The sequence below is a fragment of the Microcaecilia unicolor genome, chromosome 6 (genome assembly GCF_901765095.1).
Source record: "Microcaecilia unicolor chromosome 6, aMicUni1.1, whole genome shotgun sequence".
NCBI lineage: Eukaryota > Metazoa > Chordata > Amphibia > Gymnophiona > Siphonopidae > Microcaecilia > Microcaecilia unicolor.
The window spans coordinates 286,223,378-286,244,126 of NC_044036.1; the positions used below are offsets into that span (position 1 = coordinate 286,223,378).

The 20,749-nt window shown below is 44.6% G+C and overlaps 1 protein-coding gene across 1 annotated transcript; it reads right to left on the minus strand.

Moving 5' to 3' along the window:
* Nucleotides 1-20,540, minus strand: CACFD1 (calcium channel flower domain containing 1). The gene is made up of 5 exons (XM_030207706.1): nucleotides 20,363-20,540; nucleotides 7,815-7,887; nucleotides 5,112-5,237; nucleotides 4,285-4,392; nucleotides 1-1,078 (listed from the first exon to the last, which is right to left on the minus strand). Exons 1-5 carry the CDS (start codon nucleotides 20,466-20,468, stop codon nucleotides 988-990), a joined length of 504 nt encoding a protein of 167 aa, XP_030063566.1. The 5' UTR covers nucleotides 20,469-20,540; the 3' UTR covers nucleotides 1-987.
* Nucleotides 20,541-20,749: the final 209 nt, after the last annotated feature.

Here is a 20,749-nt window from a genome sequence, read left to right on the forward strand (position 1 = left end):
TGACAGGTCGGGCCGCGGCAGATGGAAGCCTGCGGGGCTGGCACAAGCAGCGAGAATGAATTCCTGCAGGAGCCGAAGATGCCTATATGGTACACTGGGGAAGGATGGGGTTCAGAGACAGAAGCGCAGATGCCGGAATGCCGCAGAGGAAAGAGGGGAAAGAGCAGTGTGGTGCTGCCTCTGGGTGGGCCAGAGCCACAAATGGGTGGGCCTGTGCCCACCTAGGCCCACCCTTAGCTACGCCACTGCACCAAGGCAAGAAGAGTTCATTCCACTCAAACACACACAGAATGGCAATAAAAAAAAAAAAACATGGGAAAATGGTAAGAGCTTCCAGCAGGTGAAGTGGACAGAACAGGTGCAGATTACACATGAGCTTCCTACTTCAGAAGAACACACTTGGATTGGATGTATCATCTAATCCCCTCCTCTGTACCAGTCAGGTTATGTTGACAATCCCTGAGCATTAATGAGCTCTTGCTGGTTCTAAGATTGAATCTTGTTCGATCAGAATCATAACGTGAGGTGCAAGTTCCAATCTTTAGCGTTTCACAGTTTCCTTGCATGTTCTATACAAGTCAGTTATTTTGTGTTAAATGTCTTTTTTTATTTTTGAGACCTTGATTCAAGGCCTGCAGCTTGGTTCACAAGCTCTTGTGACTAAGGAATTGCAATGAATACTAAGGCCATCTTTCAAATGATTATATTCAGTTAATAGTACCGAGTATGGAGGGACATTGGGAATCCACTGTGTTAGTACTGGGTGGCAATTTCTTCCATTACTTTCACTGGGCTGGTTCATTCTCCAGTTTCTGGCCTGAGTACAATCCCTTAGTGCCCCCTGCTCATGATCTCACCTGCAGAATCAGTAAAAAGAATAAAATAGTTTATCGTATTGACTGACAGAATAGTGTTTCTTTAAAAGGTTAAATGTTGCAGTCTTGTCCCGTGGCAGGGCCTCGGCATGTAGCAGACTAGCTGCTCCAGTTACTCGGGCTCCAGGCTTCCAGTTAGCTTCTCCTCATCTGTTTGCTTCTGCTGCTGCTGCTGCAGTTTGACATAGCTGATGGCATCTCCCCTGCAGAAAGGAGGAGGACAGGTTGCATTCAGACCCAAGAGCAGCTACAGAAAATGTGAAACTTTCAGAAACAATAAAGACAGGTATTGTACAACCTTCCTACCAAATAAGCTCAACAGTGCAACATCTCATTACTTGATCCTAGTATGCGCACATACAGATGCCAAATTTTACCTTTTGGACTCAGTAATGTGGAATATATAATCCAACTGAGGCACTTCCCTTGTCAGTCCTATTACTATTATTATTAATATTCATTTTTAGACACAGTACAGTCTCGATTATCCAATGTGGACATGAACACAGCAGATCAGTGAGCGGTCCAAAGTGTTCTTTATTGCAGAAACTCAATCAAATAAAATGCCTGACACAGGCCGTGTTTAGCCCAAAAAGGGCTGCGTCAGGGGCTATCAGAAACTTAGCTGAGATTGAGTGGCATAGCCGGTGGTGGGAGGAGGGGCTGGTAGTTGGGAGGCGGGGATAGTGCTGGGCAGACTTATACGGTCTGTGCCAGAGCCGATGGTGGGAAGTGGAGCTGGTGGTTGGGAGGCAGGGATAGTGCTGGGCAGACTTATACGGTCTGTGCCCTGAAAATGACAGATACAAATCAAGGTAAGGTATACACAAAAAGTAGCACATATGAGTTTATCTTGTTGGGCAGACTGGATGGACCATGCAGGTCTTTTTCTGCCGTCATCTACTATGTTACTATGTTAAGGAGTGGAGGAGTGGCCTAGTGGTTAGAGCACCAGTCTTGCAATCCAGAGGTGGCTGGTTCAAATCCCACTGCTGTTCCTTGTGATCTTGGGACAGTCACTTAACCCTCCATTGCCTTAGGTACAAACTTAGATTGTGAGCCCTCCTGGGACAGAGAAATATCCAGAGTACCTGAATGTAACTCATCTTGAGCTACTACTGAAAAAGGTATGAGCAAAATCTAAATAAATAATCTTCAACATCAAGTCAACTGTATGTTGTGTGATAATGACAAGCATATATGGTTGGAAATAACAAAACCAATGCAATCTATACTTCCAAATGCATGGGAGAACGCTGCCATTTCATTTGGAGAGCCCCTCCATTTGGAAGTATAGATTGCGCTGTTTTGTTATTTCCAACCATATATTTGATTGTCATTATCACACAACATACAGTTGACTTGATGTTGAAGATTTATTTATTTTATTTGTTACATTTGTATCCCACATTTTCCCACCTATTTGTAGGCTCAATGTGGCTTACATAGTGCCGGAGAGGTGTTTGCAGACTCCGGAGTAAACAAATACAAGGTGATGATGTGGTAGGATAAGGTTCATGTGGTAGGACCACATAAAGGAATCGTACGACGGGAGAGTTGTGTGATGACCATTACAAACTTTAGTGTTGTGTCGCAGAGATCAGAACATATAGCCCCTGATGCAGCCCTTTTTGGGTGAAACACGGCCTTTGTCGGGCATTTTATTTGATAGAGTTTCTGCAATAAAGAACACTTTGGACTGCTCACTACTCTGCTGTGTTCATTTCCACATTGGAGTCTGCGGATCGTTTGCCTTGTTGCTTCTTGGGACAGTCTCGATTATACAACATAAATGGGATCGACCCATTGTCAGATAAGTAAAAAGTCAGATAATATGGAAAAAGCACTGCATAACCCCCTCAAACAATGCATAAACAAAGGCATAGAGTTTCCAATTTTCAAAAATTGTTCTAATTCAAAGATTTTTAATAGAAACAAACGTGATAATGTCACGGGTGGGGGGGGGGGGGGGCTGTCAGATATGCCAGATGGGCAGATTATCAAAGGTCGGATAATCAAGACTGTACTGTACCACCTTTCTGTGGTACAATCAAAGTGGTTTGCATAGTGCGTTCAGGCACTTTCTCTGTCCCTAGTGGGCTCAGTACCTGGGGCAATAGAGGGCTAAGTGACTTGCCCAGGGTCACAGGGAGCTGCAGTGGGACTCAAACCCAGTTCTCCAGGTTTTCCTGAACTTTATGAGCTGAAAGCCCAGTCTGTACAGTACCAGCCCCCCCCCCCCCCCTCCCCAACTTGTCCCCCAAAATGTGCTCAGATCTGCTGGACTTTGCCGTTATGCATTGGCTCAAATGATTCTAATGGGGGTGCTCAGATATTTTGAGTCGTAATTCTCAGGCTGCAAGACTCCAGATCTCTACAGCCTAGAATATTTTGGAGATTTTTGGTGACTGCTGTATTTCAGACCTGGGGTGGTAATAATTCTGTTTCTAACCAGGATGCTTCATTGAAGGTCTTTTCTGGTTGTCATGAGCTTTTATAATCACAGCTGTCTGAGATAATTGTTAGGGATAGGCAGTCAGTTGCATCATTATATCTCCAAATGTGTGTACAACAATTACAGCTTACACCGTATAATTGTGGCGATTTGAAAATGTATCCTTCCATAACCCCCCTTTTTCCTCTCGTATGAGGAAAGGCTAAAGAGGTTAGGGCTCTTCAGCTTGGACAAGAGATGGCTGAGGGGAAATATGAATGAGGTCTACAAAATCCTGAGTGGTGTAGAACGAGTAGAAGTAAATCAATTTTTTACTCATTCCAAAAGTACAAAGACTAGGGGACACTCAAGGAAGTTACATAGAAATACTTTTAAAACAAATAGGAGGAAATATTTTTTCACTCAATGAATAGTTAAGCTCTGGAACTCTTTGCTGGAGGAGGTGGTAACAGCGGTTAGCGTATCTGGGTTTAAAAAAGGTTTGGACAAATTCCTGGAGGAAAAGTCCATAGTCTTTTATTGAGACAGACATGGGAAGCAACTGCTTGACCTGGGATTTGTGGTATGGAGTGTTGCCACGATTTGGGTTTCTGCCAGGTACTTGAGACCTGGCTTGGCCACTGTTTGGAAAACAGAATACTGGGCTAGATGGACCATTGGTCTGACCCAGTATGGCTACTCTTATGTTCTTATGTTTTTGTCCCACCTCCAGACAGTATATTCTCACAGTTCCAGCATTATTCAAGTTGTTGGTTCACGGTGATCCCTAAAGAAGCTATTATGTATTTTTACTTGCTATACCACGTTCGCTAACTCAGCAGATCAAAGTGGTTAACATGCTAAAATCAAAGAGAAGATTAGAAAAGAACTACAAAGTTCATCACATTGTACCCTCCTATCACCACATCACAAATTTAACAAAGAAAATTTCCTTTTTATTTTTAATGGTCTTACTTTTTGCCAAGGGCAGCCAGTCCATACAGTACTCCTGTTGCGAATGCCAGAGCATTCCCCAAGAACGTAGTCAGAGTTAAACTGAGAATCACCGGGAATAAAGCCATCCTGGAAAGAGTTACAGAATGGTCACATGAGACAGCACATGAGAAGGTGAGAAAGCCACACCATCCATGAGACAAGCTAGATCTTCCTTTGATGTCACCATTACAGGGATTTATCTACTATAATAAAACTCACCCTCAAGGTTCTGAGGACACTGACGTCAATGAAGCCAAGCCCTGACTTCCTTCAAAAAGGTTCGAAGGTTCATGGTGGTGAAGCCACCAAAATCGCTCCGGGCCCCGCCCTCGAGGGCAGAGCTATGGCAGAACAACGAAGGGGTTGGCAGGGAGGGAGGCCGGGGGGGGGGGGGGAATCGCTCCGAGCCCCGCCCTCGCGTCAAACGTCATGACGTTGGGGGCGGAGCAATGGAAGAATAACGAAGGGGTTGGCCAGGGAGGGAGGGAGGGGTGTTGGCGACGAACACCTTGCTAGCGCCCGTTTCATTTGCTCTGAAACGGGCCTCTTTTACTAGTTTTTATATAAAAGATACAAAAAGACTTAGCTACCAGCAAGCAATAAATCAACCTAAGCAGAAACAAACTGGGGGACTGCAAAGGATAGGGAATTTCAGAGCTCAGTAGCTGAGGAGGCCAGGGCAATTAACCTTACATTAGATAGCCCCCTTTTTGCATCACGCCATAGCTTACGGGGAGGGACAGGATTTGCCTTTTCATGTTCTGTTTGATTCCTGATGTATGCAGAAGCCTAGGACTACATCTTACCCACAGTAGAAGAAAGCCTTTTGCCAATGAAGCAGCTTATCCACTCTCGTAGCCACAGCATTTGAAAACTCGATAAACTGGCAGCAGAACGGGGCTTCACAGAGGAAGAGGATGAAGGCATTTAATCTGAACAAGAAGACCTTGTTAAATACCAGAACACCTCCAGCTCTCACGCTGCTCCTTGCACCATGGACTCTCTGTGCCCCTGCCAAGATGGGCTGGCTGAGTCCTGCTTATTCCCCCCATCAATGAAACAGTTAATCCAATAAGTTGCTTCATTCACCATAGAACCAATTCAAATTTAAGACTACTTCATAGCACCTAAATAACAGATGGTGAAGCCAAACAGGCTGCACCATTTTGAATAAAATGACACTACCAATGCTTGCTTATACAGGTTTGTCTTCCATTTTTAGGTGATTTTTTATTTTTTTACAGTATGGGTATCTTATATGTTGACCACGTGACTGACTGCATTATTTTTTTTACTATGGAAGTTATAATTTTGAGAGAATTAGGGGCTCATTTTCAAAAGAGAAAAACATCTAAAAAGTGGCATAAAGCAGCATTGGGACGTTTTTCTCACAAAAACGTCCAAATCGGTATTTTTCAAACCCATTTTCCAGATGTTTTTCTATGCAGTTCATCTGCAGTGCACCCAAATCTCAAGGGAGTGTGTCAGGGATGCGTTAAAGGTGGGATTTGGGAATTCCTAAGACAAAAACTAAGACATTTTGAGCTGTTTTACTAACAATTAAGCCACAAAAACTGCCCTAAATGACCTGATGATCACCAGAGGAATAAAGGAATGACCCCCCCCCATTACTCCCCCAGTGGTCACTGACCCCCTACCACCACCCAAAGATGTAAAAGAACCAATACATGCTAGCTTCTATGATAGCCTCAGATTTTATAGCCAGTCCTATTACACCAGCAAGCAGGTCCCTGGCATAGCCTAGTGGTCGATGCAGTGGAATGTAGAGAAGGGGACCCAGGCCCATAATCCACTCTAACTGTTACACTTGTGGTGGAAAGTGTGAGCCCCCTAAAACCCACCAAAAAACTAATATACCCACATATAGGTGACACCTGCAGCCAAAGGACTATTGTAGTGGTGTACAATTGGGTACAGTTGGCTTTTGGAGGGCTCATTATACAATATAAGGGAGCAACAATGGAGATGTGTACCTGGCACCTTTTATGTGACGTCCACTGCAGCACCCCACTAGGGTGCCCCACTGCTCTGCTGGGATGTCTGTGTGGCCAGTCTACTAAGAATGCTGACTCTTCCTATATCCCAACGGCTTGATTTTGCGCGTTTTTCACTTGGACATTTTTGAAAAAGAACCAAAAAGATAAACGCACAGAGCACAAAAACATCTAGCAAGTGGCCCTTTTCGGAAAAAAAAAAAAGATTGATTTTTTTTGCTGTTTCGAAAATGGCTAAATTTGCTATTCAGATTCTGGACGTTTTGAGCAAAACATCCAAAGTCGGACCTATATGTCATATCAAAAAGCCCCTCTTAGGCTCATAATTTGAAAAAGGAGAAGGCCAGTCAGAAAAACATGCTGGAAATTAGTGCTTAGTATAAAGAACACTTTTTAAACTGTTGGGCTCAATATTTAAAGGGGTTGAACAGGGAGGAGAGGCTCCTGCCTAGTTAAGGCCTGCTGATCTGGCCAGCCACCAATATTCAGCAGCACTTAACCGGGCAGTGCCCCTGAATATCTCCACTAACTAGCCATTCCCTAACTGGTTAGGTTAGGGGTGGTCTTGGGGCAGAGTTTAGCCAGTTAGCTGCGATATTCGGTCCACTCATCAGCTACGTAAGCACACAAAGTTAGGAAAGCAAAAAGGCTGTCCGTTGAGTATTCCTTGGAATGCACCTTTCCATTCTTGCTTGGAATAAAGGTTTTGGATAACCCCCCTTGCTTTCTCAAATATTTCCAATTCCCCTTTTCAGACGTTCATGCTGTACTCAGGGCAGTGGCGTTCCTTGCCTGGATGGCACCCGGGGCGGAGCGCCGATGCGCCCCCCCCCCCCCCCGGGGTGCAGCGCCCCCCTCCACTAAATTACACCTTCCCCCCCTCCGGAAAAATGACACCCCCCCCCGGGTGCATGCCGCTGGGGGGGGGGGGGGGGTGCCGCGGCGCGTGCCTGCTCCGAGTTCGCTAAACTTCTTTGCTTGTTCGCTGCAGCTCCCTCTACCCCGGAAGAGGAAGTAACCTGTTCCGGGGCAGAGGGAGCTGCAGCGAACGAGCAAAGAAGTTTAGCGAACTCGGAGCAGGCGCGTGCCGCGGCACCCCCCAGCAGCGTGCACCCAGGGCGGACCGCCCCCACCCCCCCCCTTGGTACGCCACTGACTCAGGGTAATGCCTGCATAGGCATCTGATGATGTTCAGCCCAATAGCACCCCCCTCCTGATTTTCTTACTTGCCTCTACTTTTTAAAATATTAAACACTAATATTGTCTCAGAAAACAGAGGAAACAGCTGTTATCTTTCTTTTAACTGCCAACTTAAATATTCAAATCCTATTACTTTCTAAAAATATTTCACAGTGTTTCTTCTTCCAGATCTGCTGACATTTTTAACAAGCATGCAAGGTGCAGGCAAGAACCCCTCCCATGCTTAATACTTTTGCTTTCACTTCTTGGAAACAAAAGCAGCATACTTATTGCAGTATGGGAAGAAAAACTTACATCATCCAGACGCCAGCAGCTATATTTACAGGGTGAATGGTAATACAGTTCAACAGGCCGGCAATTGCACAAGCTGGAAAGCAAGAAGAGACTGTGAGTGATTTAAGGGAAATCAGGTACCACAAAAGATGCCACAATGCCACTCGTCCTTCCCTACACCCCTTCCCTTGCACTCCACTCCATGGATAAATCCTTCTTATCTGTTCCCTTCTCCACTACTGCCAACTCCAGACTTCGCGCCTTCTGTCTCGCTGCACCCTATGCCTGGAATAAACTTCCTGAGCCCCTACGTCTTGCCCCATCCTTGGCCACCTTTAAATCTAGACTGAAAGCCCACCTCTTTAACATTGCTTTTGACTCGTAACCACTCGCCTCCACCTACCCTCCTCTCTTCCTTCCCGTTCACATTAATTGATTTGCTTACTTTATTTATTTTTTGTCTATTAGATTGTAAGCTCTTTGAGCAGGGACTGTCTTTCTTCTCTGTTTGTGCAGTGCTGCGTACGCCTTGTAGCGCTTTAGAAATGCTAAATAGTAGTAGTAGTACATTGCTGGCTGCATCACAAGGCTTGTTGAGCAGAAAGAAAGGTTTGTCCACCAAACATGTAATTTGCTACAAGAAAATCAACCAAGTATTTGAGTAAGTGATTACTTCCTAAGGCTGAGGAATATTTAATGATGGATAGTGGCAGAAGAAAAGGATCTCAATGACTCTCATCTTTGGTTCTCTTTAGGGCAACTAAGCTGGAGGGTCACCCAAGGATGCCGAGGGCAGTCTCTTGGCTTTTTGGTCTTACTTGACTTGGGATATCTGGCAGATGGCTCTGCTGCAGCTACAAGTAATATCTTCCCTCCCTTTTGTGTTATATACCGGTATTTGTTGATTGTAATTCCCTTGATATGTTTTATTGGTTGGTTTTAAGTGTGGAGGAGTAGCCTAATGGTTAGTGCATCGGGTTTTGATCTTAATGACCTGGGTTCAATTCCCACTATAGCTCCTTGTGACCTTAGGCAAGTCACTTAACTCTCCATTGCCCCAGATACAAAAACTTAGATTGTGAGCCCTCTAGGGACAGAGAAAGTACATGCATATAATATGTACAGCTATAAAAATGATTATTATTAGTAGTAGTTTTTATTATTATTTATATATTTTTTAGTTTGTTTTTATTTTTTTATTAAGTTGTATGTCTTCTACCACTGGAAACTGTACACTCTTCTGATGTTAAGAGTAGTATACACAGGCGCATTTTCAAAGCACCTATATGTTTTAAATACATAACAATAAAATTTGCACAACACGGGGGAGATGGGTTTTAACACACTGCCATCCAAATACATTGGGAACACAGTGATGTAACCACCATCAAACCTGATAAAATGGAAGCTTTCAGTGATGTCATTGAAGAGATGGCTTCCTCAGCCTGAAGCTCCATCGGTTGTCCCTCAGTAAAGGAGTATTTTCTGGTCTTCCCTGGCAGCAGCACCTCCTGAGTGGTGTCATTTAGAAATTGGCATCTCTTTCCTCAACACGGTAATGTCGTGGAGACGCCAGAGTGAAATCAAGCAGTACTTCCAGCCACCGGGTCAGGACAACTCGGAAGGGCCACAAGGTGTGGCTGATCTGGAGACCTCAGACCCTGGCACGTTGGGTCAGCGGAGCCTTTCTGATGTGGAACAGTTTTCCCAATCAGATATTCCTGATCTGCTAACTAAACGAGATTTGCAAAATATGCTTAATGATTTGCACTGAGATTTGCAGGGCAATAATGAGGCATGCTTCAGTGAGCACAAGACGCTTATTCAGGATTTCCGTGATAGGTTGGAGGATTTAGGCACGAGAGTAGAAGAGACCGAGTAGCACCTGGAGAATCATACAGAGCACCTGGACGTTGCTGATACCCACCTCGCAGATCAAGCTAAATTAATAGAGGATTTGACAACATTGAAAACAGAGTATGTAGACAAAATGGCTGGTTTCAGGGTATCCCCAAATTTGATGGCGATGAGAACTGTGCTATGATTATTTTGGACATTTGTAAGCAAATCTTGCAATCTGGCACCTTGGCGCCTACCTCTCCTGAACAGCTACAATTGGATAGAGTGCATCAGGCCTTGGGGTCACCCCCCAACAATAAATGGCAGGATATTATAGTGGCTCTCCCAGGCCCATAAGATGGGCCCTTTGAAACATAAGGGTGTGTGGATTTGGTAAATGAATAGTTAATTTTTAGTCTAGAATATTCAAGGAAAATACTCCTCTTAATGGTAGAAAATGCTTAGATCAACTTATTTCTCAGCCATCACCCTTTTACCTCAGGAAGGACCAATCAATGTCAATGTAGATTGATTGTCCAGGCACTTGAGGCATAACCAAAAGATAAGCTGACTGTTGAAAACTGTTTTCTTACCCTTTCTCAGGCACCAAAGTGACTTATTTATGATTCTGGAATTGGCCATCTGTATTCTGTCTAACCCCTGATCTTTGTATTTTGTTATCCATGAATAGAATGGATACATTACATCATCAGTGGTTTAAGTTATAAAATGTAACCATTTTGTACGTTAGTTTACGACAAACCGACAAGAACAGCAATGTCCCTGCTGGCTATTCCTCCCTGTTAACAGGTCAGGTTATGCGGAGGTTGGGTTAGGGTGGGGGGAGGGTGATGCTCCTGTGTGTTATCCTGATGCTTCAGTTAATTCATACAGCCTAGGTTTCTGTGTATATAGCCTGGTATAGTCAGTGGGAGTGTTCAGTGACTCTTCCCCAACCGGGGTTCCTCACCACAGGTATGGCATCTATTAATATTGCTACCTGGAATATGTCAGGTAACCTCTATTAAGCTTAAAAAGGTCCTACAGGAGCTCCGTTGTAGGCAGGTGGTCATGGCCTTCTTGCAAGAAACCCACCTGAATGCCTCTGAATATTTAAAATTATGTCGAGAGTGGTTGGGTCATTGTTAACAGTTCTGCGGGACCTGTTCATAGATAGGCTGCTACATCTATCTTGATTAACATATCGGTCCCCTTTGAGGAATATAAATTTTCCCAGCATGATCAGGGGCTATCAGTGGTTTTGCATTGTATGCTTTATGGCATGGCTAACGTATTAGTTTCTTTACTAGTAAAAAAAGGCCCGTTTCTGTCAGAAATGAAACGAGCGCTAGCAAAGTTTTCCTCGGAGAGTATGTTTGAGAGAGAGTGTGTGTGTCAGAGAGAGAATGAGAGAGACAGAATGTGTGTGTGAGACTGTGTGTGTGACAGAGAGATAGAGTGTGATAGACAGAGAGTGTGTCAGAGAGAGTGTATGTGAGAGACAGAGAGTGAGTGTGTGCCCCACCCCCCCTCTCTCAGGATCTCCCACCCCCTCCCCCCCTTTATGGTCTGAGGACCCCCTTCCATCCCCACCTCTCTGGTTTCAGGACCCCCCTCACCCCCTCCCTCTCCCCTGCCCCACTCCAGCCACCCATGTTCAGTGACACTCCTGTCCCCCTGCAGCCACCCATGTCCAGCGCCCCTCCTCTCCCCCTGCCCCCCTTCCAGCCACCCATATCCAACGACCCTGCTCTCTCACATGTCTCCCCTCCAGCCACCCAGGTTGTGCAACGAATTCTTTGGGGCTGGCAGGAAAGATCCCCGGTCCTGCCTGCCCGCTGCTGGCGCTGGCCCTTCCCCACTGCTGCATCGCTGTTCAAAATGGTCGCCAAGACTTCCAATGGCGAACTCGCAAGACTTCTGCTGTAGTCTTGGAGGCTGCCCTTGGAAGTCTCGGCGGCCGTTTTGAACAGCGATCTGGCGGCGGGGGAGGGTCAGCTTCAGCAGTGGGCAGGCAAGACCAGGGATCTTTCCTGCCTGCCCCGAAGAATTCACTACACAATCTGGGTGGCTGGAGGGGAGGCAGGTGAGAGAGCAGGGTCATTGGATATGGGTGGCTGCGGGGGGGGGGGAGGATGGGTCGCTGGACATGGGTGGCTGCAGGGGGACAGGAGGGTTGCTGACAGGAGGGTGGCTGCAGGGGGGGGCAGGGGGAGAGGAGGATCGCTGGACATGGAATTTTTTTTTCTTTTTTCGCAGGTTCTGAAGTTCACAGCATAATGGTGACGTCAGCCTGACTTCGGAGCCTAGCTCAGCAACTCCGAAGGAGCCACGGACACAGGCAGCAAAATTAGAACACTGGAGGTGAGAATTATTATATAGGATATGGCCCCACTGTTTACTATAGCACTTTTTATCCAAACTTTTGAAAGTCTTACTTGATCTTCCCTGCTGTCCTATTTTGTTGGGGGGGGGGAGGGATTTCAATCCTGTGCCACATGTTATTTGTGATAGGAAAACTGTGGCACGTGGCTCTCTGGGAAGGGGGGTTCTCACTGGGGAGGGGGGGAGGGGGGTGGACAATCTCCTTTGTCCCAATTTAAATTTTTTAGATATTTAGCAGGTGTTACATCCTCGGGAACTGGGGTTCATGAATGTTTCTTGGGCCCATTTGAGTGAGAGTCATTTAGATTATCTTTAATTTTGGAGAGTGCATTTCCTGATGCACATCACATTGAGGTCGAACACTGTGGTATCTCCGACCATGCTTTGGTTCTTTTTAAGCTCAAATTGGCCAGAAAGACTTGCTCCCCTTTGTGGCAGATGCCTTTTCATTTGAAAGGTGATGTGGCCTTCCAGCGCTATTTGTTGACTATGTGGGAGAATTACTGCACTCTCAACCAACAGCATGCAAATAGAGAATGACACGGGACAGGGACCCACAGTAACCACGGGGATGGGGACAGAGCCCATGGGGGCAGGGACAAACTTTGTCCCCATGTCATTTTCTACTTTGACATCTGTTAACAACTGAACTGTTATTTATGTTTGAGTGATGCAGATGACAATGTTTTGATTTTTTGGAAAAACAAGCAAATATGCTGGTGACAAGACAACAAGCAAAATTTGCAAGAGGGATCCTGTACATTCCTGCTACCAGCACATCTTCTAAGAAGACAGAGGACTGAGGAAGACAAGAGAGCTAGACTGAATCCTGAGACTGTTGATGACTTCTTATTCATCACAGATTAAAAATTCATAACAGTGCTTCACAGGTGTCACGACTGTGACTGTATTCCATGCCTGCGCTCGCCTTGCCTCCAGAGGGACCAGGTCTTATGGTTGCGGTGGACTGTTTTTTCGGTTTCCCAGATGGCTTCCAGGTGTCATTCCGGTCCTGATGTTCTAGCTCGCCCAACTTGCCTTGGTAGTTCTGCTACCCAGCCTCACCGGTGACATCATTTGTAATTGCCTTTATTAAGCACCTGGGAATTTTCAGGCTTTGCCTTGGCAACAGAGGTCTTCAGATGTGCTTTTGTCTGAGAGTGTTTGTTGCTGCTCTAGCTCTGCTAGTATCTGCTTTGTGTGCCCTTAGCTTTAGTTTCTTCTGTTTGTTTTTGCCTTGTGTCTTTAACTTTAGTTCCCTGCTGCTGTATCTGCTCTGCCTAACTTCAGTTCCTTCTTCTGTTTGTTGCTGTTTTGCTTATTGTCAGTTCTAGTTTCCCTCCTGCTGTTTCAGCCCTGTGTGTCTTTAACTTTAGTGCTTTGCCTAGCTTCAGTTCCTTGTTGTGTCCCTGATCTGTCTGTCTTCTGCTATAGTTCCCTGCCTGCTTGTTCCACCCTGGTTGTCCTTAGCCTTAGCCCTTCCCCATTCGTATCTGCCTTGCCGAGTACTTCAATATGGTTCCAGTCCAGTCTAGTCAAGTCCGCTCCAGCTTGCGGTTCCAGTCCAGCCAAGCCAAGTCCGCTGCAGCTTGTGGTTCCAGCCAAGCCAAGTCCGCTCCAGCTTGTGGTTCCAGTCCGGCCAAGCCAAGTCTGTTCTAGTTTGTGGTTCCTGTCCAGTCTGTTGGTGTAGTCCGCGCTTCCTTGTGGGGAGGTCTTCCTGCTGTTGTCAGTCTCTGGCAGCAGTCTAAGGGCTCACTACTCCGGATCGTTGGCAGTGGCATGACAATAGGGCATATTTCTACCCTCTAGGGGGCATACAGAACGGGTTGTATTTTGTACCCCTGGACATTTTAACAGGGTGGATTAGGATTCCTTGGGGTACTAGAAGTCAGCTATTGTTGGGGTTGAAAGGGAAAAGGGTGGTGGTGGTGGTGGGGGGGTTATAATAGTTTCTCATTATTTTTGTTTTCTATTTGTGATTTATAAACAACAGTTGCGCAGCATATTGTTCCTTTTTATACTTTACATTCATGCAAGGTTCCGCGTTAGGAGTTACGGACCTAGAAAGGGATCTGTGAGTCATCGTTGATAAGACGTTAAAAACATCTGCCCAGTGTGCTGCTGCGGCTAAGAAAGCGCACAGAATGTTGAGCATTATTAGGAAAGGGATGGAAAACAAACACGAGGATGTTATAATGCCGTTGTATCGCTCCATGGTGCAACCGCACCTCGAGTATTGTGTCCAATTCTGGTCGCCGCATCTCAAAAAAGATATAAAGGAATTAGAAAAGGTGCAGAGAAGGGCGACGAAAATGATAAAGGGAATGGAACGACTTCCCTATGAGGAAAGGCTGAGAAGGTTAGGGCTCTTCAGCTTGGAGAAAAGGCGGCTGAGGAGTGATATGATAGAAGTCTACAAGATAATGAGCGGAGTAGAGCGGACAGATGTGAAGCGTTTGTTTACACTTTCAAACAACAACAAAACCAGGGGACACAAGATGAAGCTAGAATATGGTAGATTTAAAACAAATAGGAGAAAGTTTTTCTTTACTCAGCGTGTAGTTAGACTCTGGAACTCGTTGCCGAAGAATGTAGTGACAGCAGCTGGCCTTACGGAATTTAAAGGGGGTTTGGACAGATTCCTGAGGGAAAAGTCCATTGAACATTATTTTTTTTTTTTTTGGGGGGGTGGGGGGTTGCCGGTTTCTTGAAGCCTGGATTGGCCACTGTCGGAGACAGGATGCTGGGCTTGATGGACCCTTGGTCTTTTCCCAGTATGGCGGTGCTTATGTACTTATTTAAATATAAAATCATAAGTATTCGAGTCTTCTGCAGAAGAGGACAGAGCCCATGGGGATGGGGATGGGGTGGGGATGAGGAATAAAGTTTGTCCCCGTGTCATTCTCTACATGCAGCTATATTGGGCCTGTTCTGGGAGGCTGGGAAAGCTGCTTTACGAGGGGCTCACATGTTGGTGAATGGCATTCTTTCTCTGAGGTTTTCTATCCACCAGGGCACGCGACAGGGCTGTCCACTTTCACTCTTTCTTTATGCATAGAGCCCTTGGCTTTGACTCAGTTGGGGGACCCACTTATCAGTGGTACTCCAGTGGGAGACCATGAATTTAAAGTGGCCTTATTTCCTGATGATCTATCAGAATGTATTACTCCAGTGTTAAAAAAAATATTACACTAGCTCCCTGTAATGAACAGTTTGGTTAAAGTTTCTTGTACCAATTCATCAGTGTATACATGGGATTGTTCCTATATATTTTTGTAATGTCTTGAAAATGTACAAACCAGGATGAGAATTAAGATTAGAAACATCTCAACTACTTTGTCTGCCTTCTCCAACATCTTATGATTATATGGAAACAAAGATGCAAGCTGCCTTCAGCAGCTGGTCTGGTAGCTCTTCCTCTGAAGGGTGTCTGAGGCCGTTAATGTAACACTGTCCTAAAGGGTCATGGATTTGATATGCTACATTTCTGTAGTACAACCAAAGCAGTTTACATTTAATATATGCAGCTGCGTATGCCTTGTAGCGCTACAGAAATGCTAAATAGTAGTAGTAGTAGTACTATCTCTGTCCCTTCTGAGCTCACAATCTAAGTTTTTGTATCTGGAGCAATGGAGAGTTAAGTGACTTGCCCGGGGTCACAAGGAACTGCAGTGGAAATCAAACCCAGCAGCTCCCAATGCTCTTAACCCACTGCACTAACCATTAGGCTCCTCCTCCACTCCTATTGAAGTTAAGAAGGGCATGGTGGAGGATTCAATAAACATGACACCTAGGCTATGTATCGGGGATGGGATTTAATACACTGCTTTTCTGTGTTTAAAGTCAAAGTGGTTTACATATTATATATAGGTGTATGAAAGCAGAAGGGCAATAAGGCAAAAATAATAAGATTATGTAAAACAGGCAAGAACGAGAGCAGAGCATACTTAAAGAGCCAGTGTGTGTGAATGAGACACGTCTCATTAAAGTTGTATGGGTTTCTCTCCATCTGATACCTGCTCTCTTCTCAACAGCCAACGTGAATCGCAACTCTAACGTGTAATCCTAGCCCCTAAGACAGTCCACAATGTTTTTTCCAGGCGGCATTAAGTTTCTTTAGGAAGCACTGGCGCAGTGTCAACTGTAACTGCAGTAAGAACTGTGTACACACACTCATCCATAGCCACTGGCTGTATGCACAGACCCTGAGAACTGCTGTAATTCTGGGAAAGCTCAGAACAGAGTAGACATTTAAAATAACTGCCTACAGCAGTTCAAATATTTGCAAGGTATTACTTTACAAACAAACCTTTTCCAGAGACAGGAATGTGGTAGAACTAGAAGGCATGAATTGAAATTGAAAGGGGGCAGATTCAGGAATAATGTCAGGAAGTATTTTTTTTTCACTGAGAGGGTGGTAGATATCGGGAATGCCCTCACACGGGAGGTGGTGATGAAAACGGTAACAGAATTCAAAAATGTGTGGGACAAACACAAAGGAATCCTGTTTAGACGGATCGGATCCAAAGAAGTTTAGGAGAGATTAGGTAGGAAAACTGGTGCTGGGCTGACTTCTATGGTCTGTGCCCTGATGGAGGCTGAGTAGATTTGGATGGGCTGGAGTGGAGCTTTTCGGGTGCTTTGACAACAACTTCAGAAATTTTAGAACAAGGCCAGGGCCGGGCAGACTTCTACGGTCTCTGCCTTAAAATGGCAATGATAAATCAAGAACAGGTATATATATGATATATCACTTCATATCATATATAATGAGTTTATCTTGTTGGGCAGACTGGATGGACTGTACAGGTCTTTATCTGCCACCATCTACTATGTTTAAGCTATATCAACAAGTGAGGAAAAGCCAGTTTGCAGAATCTATGCATCACAGTGACGGACGATTTTACCCATAGGCCCAAAACAGGAGAAATACTTTAGTATAGCTGACCCTCTGACTCTACAGATACATCTGCACTTTGTGGATAGTGGCTAATCTGACACCTTTTCAACTCTGTGGCCTTATTTGGAAGGGGGGGGGGGGCAGAAGAGACTCAGTGAACATCCCCAGCCTATTATTTTGGGGGGTTTTGCCGGGTTCTTGAAGCTTGGATCGGCCGCTGTCGAAGACAGGATGCTGGGCTTGATAGACCCTTGGTCTTTTCCCGGTATGGCGGTGCTTATGTACTGTCATATCATATCTTATAAAGTGTAGGAGTAGCCTGGTGGTTAGAGCCCACTGGCTGAGACCCAGGAAAGCCAGGCTTCCATTCTTACTTGGGAAATCATTTATCCTTTCATTGCCTCAGGTACAAACTTACAGCTAGAGTTACTAATGCTCTTCATGTGTTTGTTTTTTCAGTAACTAGGTCCCATCAGTGGTAAAATAATAAGTTCATGGTGTTAACACATGTTAATAACTCGAGCTGTTTGACTGTAAGTCCTCTGGAGACAAATACCCAGATGTGTAGCTAGGTGGGTCATCAGGGGAGCAGGCGCTCCCCCAAACAGACTTCCGATGGTGCCTATTTTTCTCATGATCTGTCATGTTTAAAATATGCACCGTCGCTTTCAGTAGTCCGCTCTCTGCTCCCCCTACGCCATCAACCTGGCTACGTTACTGGAAATACAATACCTAACTAGCCTTGAACTTCCACTGAAGGAGTAAGATAAAACATACATAATAACACAGATACAGTTCTTGCTGATATCCAGATATGCAAATCCAAAACACGTTTTGGGGATCACAAAATATTTGAACTTCAAAATCACAACAAAACTAAGATACCTGTAGGCCATGAGCCCCACCACTTGACTAGCAGGAAAGATGCCGAACGTTGCCATTTTAATTGCCCCAATCCCTTCCCCATGTAAGTCTACCCAAAATGCTGAAATGTCCAAAAAAGTATAAGATAAAATGCCCAGGATCCAAAGAAACCCTGGAATCCTTCTCACCCAAGGATTTCAGATAAAATGCTGTGCCAGGCATGAGTAATAGATACCCCAGATATTGCCAGCTGGAGGAAGGAGGGGTAAACATAGAACCATGATGTCAGATCATCTTCAGTAACCACTAACTCTTCCTTTCCTAAGGGATCCCACATGCTTGTCCCACATTTTCTTAAATTCTGACACAGTCCTCATAACTGAGCAAAACTTCACAGTGGAAATGAGAACTGAATATATGTCACTACTACTACACTTGCCCCCTTAGCTGCCTATTAAGATGTTTCATTGTATCATACTGACACGATGAGCATCATATCTTTATTTGAATGCTCTAATGTGTGCCTATTAGAAAAGGTTCAAAGAAGGGCAACCAAAATGATTAAGGGGGATAGAACTTCTCTCATATGACAAAAGGCTAAAGAGGTTAGGGCTCTTCAGCTTGGAAAAGAGATGGCTGAAGGGGGAGGGATGTAACAGAGTTTACAAAACACTAAGCGATGTAGAACAGGTAAAAGTTAAACGATTTTTTACTGTTTCATAAAGTACTAAGACTAGGACTCAGGAGCCTTTGGAAATTAGTATATATCTGTATTATAATATCATTAGTATATAGGATGGGGCAGATGTTGATTAGCCTTTGATGTTTTTCTTTGTCAATAAAGTTCAAAAACTAGAAGAGGGTGGGGGGGATTTATAAGGGGGGGGGGGAGAAAAGTTTGATGATGGAGTGTTCAATGTTGGAGGGCTGAGCTTAGTCCTCTGTTTGAATATTTGTATTTCACCATATCAGCTGGAAATGTTTGAGATATGTATTATTGCTGATCTGTCATCAATAAAAAAGTTGAAAACTAAAGTTACATGGAAATATTTTTAAAACGAACAGGAGGAAATATTGCTTCACTCAATGAATAGTCGAGCTGTGGAACTCGTTGCCAGAGCATGTGGTATCAGCAGTTAGTGTATCTGGGTTTAAAAAAAAGATTTGGACAAGTTCCTGGAGGAAAAGTCCATAGTCTGTTATGGACATGGGGGAAGCCACTGCTTGTCCCTGGGATCAGTAGCACTGAATGTTGCTACTCTTTGGTATTCGGTAAGGTACTTGTAACCTGAATTGGCCACTGCTGGAAGCAGGATACTGGGCTAGATGGACCATTGGTCTGACCCAGTAAGGCAATTTTTATGTTCTAAGGTGTTGAATATAATGTCAGCACAATACAAATGACATCATATACGAGTTATCCAAAGCTTCTAATTTGTTGCCTATTAAGGGGTATCATTTTTATTGTGCTGACATTTTGTCATATCTGTGTTATATGAATGTTCCTCCATGCTGCCTATTATCATGTATCATTTATACCCCACACTGACATTTATCACATTTCTGTTATATGATTGTTTTACTGTGCTAATTTAATGTGTAAATTTCTGACACTATATCATGTTGTTCCTATTATTAGGATTCAATTTGCCACTTCCAAGTTTACCTCATTGATTGTATTTATGTTTATACCTGATCATTTTACTATTCTTATGCTGTTAACAAAATTAGTTATGTTAAGGTGTACCTGCTGTATATCGCCTTGGGTGAATCTTCATAAAAGCAGTTAATAACACTGAATACATAAATTTATTTGTGCTGATTATTACCTTATGATGATTGTGATTGTAGTACAGTTTGATCATTCTTATTACTATTGCACTCACAGAACAGATACAGCAAGGTTTGATAAGTTCTGATAACAGATATTAATAATAGGCTGATTACTATGACAGTTATCACTATCATTACATGTAGTTTCCAAAATATACTTCCAGAAGATGGAGTACTCCAAAATGAGGTGTGGGAGAGAGTGTACAAATCATAAAATACTCCCGGATGAGGTATGGATGATGAGCACCAACAAATACTCAAAACACTCCCAAATCAGTTAGGGAGAGAGTACTGATGAAAGGCACCAGCAGATGTTTTCAAACAGAGTAAATACTGTTATGGAGGATAAGTACTGAGGTACTCTCTGACAGAATAAAAAAGAACAAAGATGAGCATTAGTGGATACTCTCTGATGAGGTATGGAGGTACTCTTAGGTACTGCCAGACAGAGTAAGAAGGGGGTACAGATGATCAATATTGGTAGATACTACCAGATGGAGAAAAGAGAGGTACAGGCAATACGTATTGTAGATTGCCTCAGATCAGTGAAGGTAGGGATGATAGATACCCACAGATAACGTATTTTGGAGTAAGGAGGGATAAGATGATAAATATCCGTACTTACTCTCGGATCAGCCAGGGAATGTGTAATATCGATACCTGCATATTGCCAGGTTATAAGTACTGGTAGAGATGCTCAGATGGGTGACGGATAAGTAGCGTTGTAAGAATCGCTGCTGTTACTTACACATGCCACCTAAGATCCCGGCCACCCTGCACAGCCACCGGTACCACCAGGTGACTCCCTCCTTGGGCTCCTCGCCCGTGCCAGCCCCGTTCACGGCGGCGCTCATCCCAGAGCCGGATCAGTAGCCACCGTTGCTCTCACCTCCACTCCAGCTTCTTGCCTCGCTCTCTTCTCGCTGACCGACGTCACACAGGGGACCCCCGATGGGCGGGGCTCGCTATTTAAATATTACCGGCGCTAAGCATTGTGGGAGAGTGGCACTGGGGAACCTGCTGTGCTGCGTTTCTCCAGCTTGCCGTCCTCATTACAAACTACCAGTCCGGCCAGCAAAGATCTAGCCCCGGGAAAATGCTGTTACCTCACCTGCCTATGTGGGAACAATCTGCT

Coding starts and splice junctions, on each gene's coding strand:
- CACFD1 (XM_030207706.1), bottom strand. CDS start 20,468: ATGAGCGCCGCCGTGAACGGGGCTGGCACGGGCGAGGAGCCCAAGGAG. Junction 7,888..20,362: donor CGGGATCTTAGGTGGCATGT/GTAAGTAACAGC, acceptor CTTGCTTTCCAG/CTTGTGCAATTGCCGGCCTG. Junction 4,393..5,111: donor AAGGCTTTCTTCTACTGTGG/GTAAGATGTAGT, acceptor AACTCTTTCCAG/GATGGCTTTATTCCCGGTGA.